This window comes from Malania oleifera, chromosome 7 (assembly GCF_029873635.1).
Source record: "Malania oleifera isolate guangnan ecotype guangnan chromosome 7, ASM2987363v1, whole genome shotgun sequence".
Classification (NCBI taxonomy): domain Eukaryota; kingdom Viridiplantae; phylum Streptophyta; class Magnoliopsida; order Santalales; family Ximeniaceae; genus Malania; species Malania oleifera.
In genome coordinates this window covers 98,697,415-98,708,531 of record NC_080423.1, presented here as the reverse complement: position 1 = coordinate 98,708,531, position 11,117 = coordinate 98,697,415, and the positions used below count along the sequence as shown (strand labels likewise).

General features: G+C 35.1%; 1 protein-coding gene across 1 annotated transcript; it reads right to left on the bottom strand.

The window, feature by feature from the left end:
* Positions 1–2,898: 2,898 nt before the first annotated feature.
* Positions 2,899–4,557, bottom strand: LOC131159304 (norbelladine synthase-like). Its single transcript, XM_058114078.1, has 2 exons — positions 4,198–4,557; positions 2,899–3,413 (listed from the first exon to the last, which is right to left on the bottom strand). Exons 1-2 carry the CDS (start codon positions 4,379–4,381, stop codon positions 3,121–3,123), a joined length of 477 nt encoding a protein of 158 aa, XP_057970061.1. The 5' UTR covers positions 4,382–4,557; the 3' UTR covers positions 2,899–3,120.
* Positions 4,558–11,117: the final 6,560 nt, after the last annotated feature.

The window sequence follows — 11,117 nt, the reverse complement described above, 5'->3', positions numbered from 1 at the left end:
ATATATATATATATGTATATGGAATGTTCAAATTGTTTGTTTTAAGTAGTAGGAACACACTTGATGTGAATCGGAAGATCCCCTGCCACATAGATCAACGTGGGTTCTTTGCATAAGAAGAATGCTCCAAACTCATGCATATATGGTACATTTGTAATAGATGAGCATGGCTTGTCAGCCATTGCAAAGCATCACAGCCATTGCAATAGATGAGCAGCCTGTGTGTATTCGAGAACGGTGTTAGGAAAATGCTAGACAAGTGCAAAGCACCCTTCAAGGCTGAACTTGACTCATTATGTGAGAAGGATGGCTGTAATGATTTTTTTTTGAGGGAGTGAGAGGATGGCTGTGATGATCTCTTTAAAGGGAGTGAGAACGGGATGAAATGAAATTTTGAATTGAGAATGTGAAGAAACTGAGTGATAAATTTGATTCTATTCCATCCGACTCCATTCCATTCCTACACACCAAACATGCAGTTAAAGATTAGGAGATACATCCAAGGAGTTCACAGAGAGTAGAAGGTGAACATACTAATGGTCTGTGGATACCCTAGGGCTGCATACCTCTACAGAGGTAGTCCATCTCTTATTCTTTGAATTTTGAGAAATTGCATTACAAAAATTGCATTTATGCCTTATAGTGTTGTTAAGAATAAGTTGAATGCATTTTGTGTGTTGCATTTGGCTTGCATCCTTATGTATTGTATATATTCTGTACACTGTTCTTTGTAATGGAATTCTTTCAGCAAGCGAGTCATGTTTCTTCATACTGATTTTCAATGAGATTCTGCATCTCAATGACCCTAACTTCTGTGGAGTTCTTTGTAATGGAATTCCTATAATATAAAATTACCCAAGTTTCTTTTCCTTCTGACCTTCACTTTGACAATTTTCCCCATGAAGGACAAAGAAGGTAAGCATTAGGGTGCATTTAGATGTCTCCCTAGGTCAAGTTCCCTTTAATTTATGATATTCAACAGCTATGCACAAAATTTGCGGTATCTAGTCAAGTTCTTATATTACTTCTGTGAACCAAGGATGCTTATTGCTTATAAATTGTCATGCTGAAATGCAGTTCTTTCTTGGGCAGGCTTGATTCATTCAGATTATGTTTTATAGTTTTTGTTTCTGTCTAGTGTTATAGTTACCAGTATTATAAGGAATCAAAAGTTTGTGTATGTGGTGCAGGGCAAACTTCCTAAGTCCTAACTTCCTCTGGTACCACCCGAATTAAAAGTTTCTATATTTCATTTTATAAAATCAGTTAGGTTGACAACATTTGGAGAGTGATAAAAATATTTTTAAAAACCAGGAAAAAAACTCAAGTGTTGCTTTAATAATAGTGCCCTAAAATCTGAAAGATATTATTGTGATAAAATGTCCTAACAAAAGCAAAATGATATTCAATTATTCCCATGCTTGCACACTGCATTATGATTCAAAGTCATTCTCAGAAGGTGTTAAAATTATTGAGGATTTATTGATAGGTCAGTATGCTTTAAACTTAATGTGCATTTTTAGTTCTATTCAAACCTGGCGGCCTGATAGCGGTATGTGATGTGAAGAATTAGTAACAGCCTCTTCCTTGATATCATTTTCAATCATATTTTTATGATGTTCCAATGATCATCATTCTCAAATTAACCAAATGGCTGTATATGGAGGTATGTACCACAAAAAATAAAATAAAAATAAAAATAAAGTATAGCATTAGAGTCCTGTGAATTCTTAGGCGAGTTAGCATAGAAAAGATGTTTATGGGTCAATATGGATGGCTGGCATTGTTTTGTGGAACGGACTAATTGAAAAGGAAAATGTCCAGTTTTTCTACTGATAGGAGTTGGTCACGGTACCAATGCATTCCTGCTCATATATTTTATAAGCACGTAAAGAGTCAAGCTTGCAGTGAAGCTTGACTTTAAGTTTATTAGGTAATAATCTTGGACAATCAGATTCAACTTCGGGGGGATGGGGGGATGGGGGAAAATTAACTATTCTGTATGATTTTCTGTTTTTGGATGAAACCCAACATCTGAGATTCATTTTGAAACCAATGGCAGATCTTTGTCAATAGGAGCTGAACTGGCACGAGGATAGCTTTACCTATTTCTCAGCGAATGAGGGCCGGAAAGAGCTTATTCGTGATGAGGGAGTTCTTTGGGAACTCCCAAAGAGCTTATGAGTGCACAAGAGCTGATATGCCTATAGATAATTGAATAATTACTTGCTATTAATTGCACATTTTCTAGATTTTCTCTGTCAAAAAACATTAATAGGAAAGGAATGGAATGAAAAATTGAATGGGAAGCATGATAAAACCAAGTGATAAATTTGATTTGAATCCCCTCGATTACATGCCATTCCTATGCACCAAATGTACCGCAAGTAGGACCAATGCGATTGTTGCAGTTGATTTTCCAATACCTTTCGTTATTACATGTAATGAAACACGTTAAAATATTGGGAAGAAGATTATCGAATTTGGGTTCACTCATTTTAACCCTGTCTGCTTCTTTCAATTGGAAAACAGATTGCCGGCTGAGCTGACCTAGTGTGGTCTTAGTTGCAGGTTAATACTCTTCAACATTTTACTAATCAAGTTCAAAATGAATAATACAAAATGAGAAGGTTGGGAAAGCTCAGGCCAACAAGACCAACCACCCATCCAATCCATTTTTGACTTTCTTTTTTTTCCAGGATTCTGGTTGGGTTGAGCAAAAAAAGAAGGTTCCACGATGCTTCCTATGAAGTGCCTGGCGGAGAACAGTTTGATATAAGATCATCAAGAAAATTAAATGAATTAACAGAAGATGACGATATCATTGACAATTTACACGCTGATGAAAACGATGTTGATCCACTGAACATGGAGGCGAATTAAAGAAACTAGCAAGCAGAAGGTAAATTTCCAACATTTTCCATATCCTCGGGCGCAAAAATATGTTAACAATATGTTGCATCACTGACCTGAAAGTTAGTACAACAAATTCAAGCTCTTATTTGTTTGTCTTTGGGATTCTTCTCACCAAGCATTCTAATCATCACTCACATACAAAAAAGCGTAACTATTTCAAACTGGTAAAGAGCGAATTTAAGGAAATCAATACATTCTAGCTAGCTAGGCTTTGGTTTTCTTCTCAGCAAGGTACTTGCCAATTGCTTCTGCCATGGTTTCTAATGGCTTGGTGGTGACAAGAGAAGCATTGTCAGCAAACTTGTCATCCACAACATACTCTATTGTTGATCGGATAATGGCTGATTCAGCTTCTTTTTCAATGATTTCTAGGCGAATTCGATACACTTGAAACCCAAGCTCCTTATATCCTCCTTCAATGATTTCAGTTTCCTTAATGCGCTTCTCGTCGTCAATCCTAGTAAATATTTCCTTTAGATAACCAGCCCCAAGTGTTCCTGACAGAATCATGACACCGAAAAGAGATCAAATCATGGTCTAGCCTTGCCTCTTAAAGGAGACTCTGCTTCTGCCTTGCCCAAGGCATAGACACAAGTCCTGCAGTTCTAAAGAAATAGTGTTCCCATTGTGAACTTAAGGTTGAAGTGTAGTTTGAAATTGAAGGATAACCATCTTTTCCTAGTTGGCTGTTTACAACAGGTTTAGTTTCTGCTGTGAGAAGATGTCTTTTGCCAGTATTGATTGATTTGGGATTTGATCTTTGTGCATACATATTTTTTGGGTTAATGAAAATTGCTTATTTATAACAAAAAAGGGTTTGGTGCCTTCTGAATCTCTCTCAATCTCTCTCACACACACACAATACCACAGCTTCCGGTGCAAAGTGGAAACTGGTCTGGGAGCCAAACCAAATTAAGCATAAATCTAAATGGAAAACATTTGTATACTTTTAGGACACTCTACCAAGAGGAAATATTTGTAAAAGCTTCATGAAATTCAACAATAATTTTTTAGTCCACATCTATACTGTTTGCTGAAACCCAGAAAAAATAAAATAAAAATTTGGGTCAAAATCAGATTGATCTACTCGAGCAACTAAAGTTCTTTAAATAATAATAATTAAATGAGCTAGATATTTGGCAACTTTCACTAATATTCAAGAGCATATAGTAAAACTAATTGTTCATTTCACAAATTCTTTACCCAAGCTAAGTCAATACCCTCCCTAAATGAAGTTGTAATTTTTTTTGTGAATCTGTATGCATGCATGTATATGTGTACCTGGTGGAAATGTAAGCTTTACAATGGTGCCAACACCTCCATCGCCCTCGACGACTTCTACCCTGCCAATAACATCAGGGAGTAGTTCATCGACCAGCCTGCCGAGTTCTAGGCCTCGGTAGACGCCCCACACGGTGCTAGCAGCCACGGCCACCAGAGTCTCTTGAGAAACTTGGCCGTGCATTGCAGTTTGATCAACCTTGTTTCTGCAGTACTCCTATTTTGTGCCACATGTAGACTTTGTATGTATGAATAATGATAAGGTTAGGAATCTTCCCTCTTATCCTATATGTGTAGAGTTGGAGCTATCAGAAAAGTACTGAGGCCTACTCTTGTGACTTTTTATTTCTTTGAGCAATCATATGCTTTTATGCATCTTTCAATTTCTAGCCTTTATTTTATTTTATTTTATTTTGTAGGCTATTTTGTGAAAATAAGAATCCTATTGCTGAATTGGTAGAGATGTGCATCCAGAGATTTTCTTAGTAGTGACAAATAAAAAAAGGCAATATCTCCAGATTCATTTTTTTTTTGACAGCAAATGAAAAATGAATCTTTCACATTCACAAACTGGCTAGCTAGGGCACCATAATTGACTGTAGATGGGATTCCAATTTTCCAAACCAATCTTCTTGGCCAGCTAGTTTGAAGAAGTGAAAAAATAATGAGACTTTTTGTTGCCTCAAGTCAAAAATCCCTAACCCCTAGCCTATAATTAAAAAAAAAAAAAAACTCAATGATGCCTGAGAAAACTTGAGTTCATGTTTAGTTATGGAAAATATTCCTTTGCTTTTATCTTGTAAGAAATAATTATTTTTTTAATATTTTAAAATTTTCAAGAAATTTGGAAATATTAGAATAGGAAATTTTATTATTTTCCAAAATTTTTATATAATAAAATGACATTTTTTTCATTCTTCACTTTTAATTTTTTAAATATTTTATTATTTTAAATTTATGTATAAATATTAAAAAATGGGCCATGCAGTTTTATAATTATTTTAAAACAAAAAATATAAATATAAATAATTTTTCACAACTAAACAAACCTTAATTATTATTTTTTTAATTTTTGAAAATTTTTGAATTTTTTATTTTTAATGTGCTATGCATCGGAGCTTTCAGCTTTTGAAAAATTCATAGCTCATTTTGGAGCTTACTTTTGAGCATGGATCTCGAAGTTCAGATTTGAATTTAGATGGATTAATTTGGATAAATTTTAATTTAATCTATTATATCTTATACAAATTTAATACAAATTAAAATCAAAATTTCTCTAAACATACAATATTCATGTTTTAACCCAAAAAAAAAAATGTACATAAACTTATTTTGAGGTTTCAAAATTTTTATAAATCTTCTTTGATATTTGAGTTTTGAAAGATATACATCTCTTTCATTAATTTTTAAATGAGTTGGTTTAGAAAATAGAGTTTGAAACAAGAGACAGTACTTCTTGATATGATAGTGGGTTACAAGGGGAGCTATAAAAGATACACCCAAAAAAATTAATTTTGGATATTATTATTTAGTTTTGCTTAATATTTGTAATCATATTTGTGGACACGCAAAGTGGTCCGGGCCTTATATAACCAAAAAAATATATATTTAATTTTTTTTTCATGAAAAAATACAAAATACTACAAAAAGAAATACAGAAAAAAATACAGGGAGAAATTAAAATTTTGCATAACAAAAAAAAAAAAAGAGCAAAAATACAACATAAAAAAAAAAAAAGCAGAAAGTGGGTTACCAATCTTTAATTTGCAATTTGAACTTGCAAAGAAAGAGAAAAGAAAAATTAGACGTGTGCAAAGAAATCAGAAATAAAGATGATTGACAGGTTGATTGATCAAACCGGTGGTTGAATTTAAAATTAGATTGAGCAAATCAAATTTGATTGGTTAATCCTATTGAATGCAAATCAGTCCTTAAGTCCTATAAATAGAGGTTTCTTACACAGTGAAATAGACAGCGAAATTCTCACATAGAGAATTGGTTTCACATAAGCAAATTAAGGGTAAATAATAGAAGATTGAGATTTGAAGAATTTATAAGGTTGCAGAAGGAGCACCGGAGCTGAATTCAGAGAGTTTGAAAGTTTTGAAGATAAGAATTTAGGAATTTAGAATTGCAGACAAAGTCAAAAGAAAGGGGTTTAAAGATTGGAGGAGCTGAAGACCAGAGATAAGTGTTATTTTCTGTCTTTCATATTCAATTTGATAAGGAAAAATGTTTTGAAAATGAACCACTGAACTAGATCCGATTGGTGGATCTTGAAAATATTCAAGATCCAAAATACAAAAAGAGGGAGAACATAAGAGATACAATGCTACACACAAGGGGCAAGCCTAATTTCCACATTGAATACGATAAGATCTAATTACATAAACCTTAACCCTAATAATGATACAAAGACTAAAGTGCCCCTGCTTATATATATAATGTAACATCCCCCCTCAAACTCATGATGGTGCACTGAGAAGCATTGAGAGTTTGCCGGGTAGAAACTGGAAATGACTGATAGGGTGAGACTTTGTGAAGAAGTTAGCCAATTGCACGGTAGAGGAAATGAATGGGAGAGAGATGGTGCCAAGGCGAAGATGATGACATGTGAGATGACGATCAATTCCAATATGCTTAGTGCGTTCATGAAAGACGGAGTTATGAGTAATCTGAATAGCACTAGTATTGTCACAATACATATGAGTGAGTTCAAAAAGTAAGACATCCATATCAGCAAGTAACCAACGCAACCAAACTATTGCAGTAGTAGTTGAAGCCATGGCACGATACTCAGCCTCAGTAGAAGAATGAGAAACTACAGATTGCTTCTTGCTTTTCCAGGAAATGAGAGAGTCACCAAGAAAAATACAAAAACCAGTTGTGGACTTGCAGTTTGTAGGAGCTTGAGCCCAATCAGCATCAGAATAAGCACGAAATTCTAAAGTAGATGTAGAAGGGAGGAATATACTTTGATATAATGTTCCTCTAATATAATGTAAGATATGGAGAACAGTAGCCTAATGAATCGTAGTGGGAGAGGAGACAAACTAACTCACAATATGAACCACATATGTAATATCAGTTCGAGTGATGGAGAGATAAACCAAATTGCCAACAATAGTATGGTAGAGAGTTGGATCTACCAATGGAACCCCACTAGAAGAGGTATAATGAACATTGAGTTCAAAAGGAGTTTCTACAGTTCGAGTATTAGTAAGACGAGCTTTTTGAATGACATATGTTGTATACTTAGACTGAGAGAGGATGTAACGTCCCTCAATTTCTTAACATAAAATATCACATAATAAATAAAATGGTCAACCCGAACCCATGGGTAGCGGGAACACCTGTCAAACACAGCGGAAAACCTAGCAGCAGTAAACATAAAATCTCCAACATCCAATCATAAAACATAATACCAGAGCTTTTATAACATTATGATACTGTACTACTATACATCCTCATATACATCAAAATATCTCTAGGGTCAAACACAAAATAATTCTAACCCTAGTACAAAATCTTACCCTCCTCACGGGGTAATCTCACTAATCTCAACGGCGGCCTTGACCCGCCGGTCTCTCAGGGACTCCTGAAAAATGTAATAATATTGGGGGTGAGACACTTCTCAGTAAGGGAAAATAAACTAAATACAGCTATGTGGTAACATGAATATTTAATGCATTTATACGTATATAGTACATTTCATAATTCTATAAACATCATCATATCGTACTGGCTAAACATATATTTTCACAACTGTTAATAAATCATAACATATATACAATCATCTGTTATAACTGTAGTACTGAAAACAAACCCAGGATGAATAGCTAGCTGGTGTCATGTATTACCCCCCATGACGGGTTGTGTAGCCCGAAGGCGGGACCCGACAATGGTTGGCCGACCACTGCCGAATCAAATATGTCTGTAAGTACGATGAGCCCGCCACACCCTGGTCCGGACTGCCAGGTGGACGTCCACACTCTACTGAAAGCCACATCAACTATCCATCTCCCATCCCCTCGTGGGACGGTAGCACTAATAAGGCCTCGTGCCAAAATTAACCCATAGCTACGGTACCGAGCTCCTGGTCTGAGCTAAACTAACATCCTGGTTGTGAAAACATATAATACATGATCATACGTAACATCATTACGGCCTCGTGCCGAAAACATAGATACGGCCTCGCGCCGAAATCATACATATGGCCTCGCGCCAATAATATAAATACGGCCTCGTGTCGATAGCATAAATACGGCCTCGTGCCAATAACATAAATACATGGCCTCGCGCCAATAACATAAATACGGCCTCATGCCGATAACATAAATATATGGCCTCGCGCTAAAATTATTTCAGGTATATATATATACTGAAAATACATCATTTATCACATAATCGTCAAAACCATCACAACATAACTCATATTTTTATAATACCTGAAATCATGCTTTGTTCATAAAATCTTTCACATCATAATACATTTCACATAAAATAATATTCATGCCACACATATGCTGTTAAAAGTCATACTTCATATTCTAAAATCGTGAATTACTTACATCTCATACATACATATACATTTTAATCATCATAGCAGTATTTTCCCAATCGTACATTTCATTCGTAATATCAATATAACATATGCTTTTCTGAAAATAAATTTACTCATAATCAATAATAATTTGTATGAAAAATTACTACTTTAGTTTATTCCCTTACCTGCCTACTGAGAAATTCCTTAGGACCCAAAATTCCACGCCTTTGGTGCTCGAAATTTAATTCCTGCAATTTACATTTTCCCCAGATTAATTAATTTATTTCTCCAAAATAATACTCATCTAGCCTTCCCTAGGCTCTATATATCTCAAATTAATATTTAAACTATTATTTAACATCCCCACTTAATTTTTCAAGTTTTTCCTGCGGATCCCAAAATTAGACCCGCGGCGCTCACCCGGACCCTAAATTCCAGAAATCCTACTTCAGTCCCAAATGATTAATATTTTAGCATTTCTAAATTAATGCTAACTAATTAAAAATAAGTCTCTTAATAATCGCCGCACCCCAAATTTGGGGTTTTGGCCCGACACCCCCACGAGAATTCCGTCCCACTAGACTTGTAGAGAATTATCCCTAGATTCTCATGATGGTGTCCGTTCGTTAATTGGGCTTATATTTTGCAAGAAATTAAAGAAAAAAGGAAAAATGGCTTACCCCAGGGAATACGCTTACGCCGCTCCTACCACCGATCCGCTCTAGTAGAAATGACGGCAGCGGTGAATGGAGTCCAGTGGTATCTTTGGATTTTCGATCGGGCGAAAGTCTGTCACGAAATCGAGGAGAGAGGGAGAGAGAACGTGAGGAGAGAGAGAGAGAGTTCTGAGAGTTGCAGGTAAAAAATAAATAAATAAATGAAGAAAGAAGAAGAAGAAGAAGATAGCAGAAGAAGATAGAAGAAGAGATTCAAATTAAAATTGAATCTCCTGAAGCTTCTAGTAAGCTTCAGGAGGAGGATAATAATAATAATAATAATATATTTAATTAATATTAATAATAATATATTTTATTAATAAAAATAAAAATAAATTTTAATTAATTAATTTCTTTTTCTTTTCCTTTTTCTTTTTCTTTTAAATCCGATTAATTAATTAATTAATTAATTAATTTTTTTTTTTTGGAAATCAATCCAATAATATTTTATATCTCTTTTTGGGGGTTTTTACAAAGGAGATAACTTTTATGAGAATATGTTACCTCAATGCCAAGAAAGTATCTTAGGAGTCCCAAATTGTAACGACCCGAATTTAAAATGGAAATTTGAGTAATAAGAGAGGGGGTAAATAGAAACAGAAACAGAAAAAGGCCGTAGACTTCGTCGACGAAGGTCGGGCTCGTCGACGAAATCCTCTGTTTTATAAGTATGAAAATCCGGGGAAAATATCATTTTTAAGAAGCCTCTCTCTCTCCTCTCTCTCTCTCTCTCTCTCTCTCTCTCTCTCTCTACGACTCTCTCTCCCTTCTCTCTTCGTTTTCGGCCCCACCAGTCATCGGATCGGCGATCCGAACCTACCACGACGATCCTGGCGGAGTTCCCCACGAGTTTACCGGAGCGAATCGACAGGAAAACGGAGTTGGAAATCATCCCAAAGTTGAAGTAAGTCTTTTTAAGCCAAATTAGACTTTGAGGTAGTAATAGAAATTGATGTACGCATGAAAATATGGATGTTTAATACTGGGAGTTTTGAGTTTCAGGATATTGAGTAGAAAATCCTACCGGGGGGGGGGGGTCAAGCTAGGATTTTAGGGGGGCTTTCTCAATAGCCAGGTAAGGGAGTAAACTAAAACAGTTCTTTTCCATGTAAACTATTATTGATTATGAGTAGATTTATTTTCAAAAAAACATATGATATATTCGTTTATTATGAATGAAATGTACGATTGGGAAAATACTGCTATGATGCTTAAAAAGTATATGTATGTATGAGATGTCTGAAAATCATGATTTTAAAATATGAAGTATGACCTTTAATAGAGCATGTGTGGCATGAATATTATTTTACGTAAAATGAGATATGATATGAATGCTTTTACGAGTAAAATACATTTTCAGGTATTTTGGGAAGATGGGTTATGTTATATTGAGTTGACGAATATATGATAAATGAGTTATTTTCAAATGTAAATACCTGAAATGTATTTGGCGCGAGGCCATATTTATGTTATCGGCACGAGACCGTATTTATATGATTTCGGCACGAGGCCGTATTTATATGATTTTGGCACGAGGCCATGTATTTATACTATCGGCACGAGGCCGTATTGATATTATTGGCACGAGGCCATATTTACTATGATTTTGGCACGAGGCCATACGTATGATTTCGGCGCGAGGCCGTATCTATGTTTCG

Excerpts from the sequence above, each read along its gene's own strand:
- LOC131159304 (XM_058114078.1), bottom strand. The coding sequence starts at position 4,381 with ATGCACGGCCAAGTTTCTCAAGAGACTCTGGTGGCCGTGGCTGCTAGC. Across the intron at positions 3,414-4,197 it reads AAAGCTTACATTTCCACCAG|GAACACTTGGGGCTGGTTAT; the intron begins GTACACATATAC and ends TGATTCTGTCAG.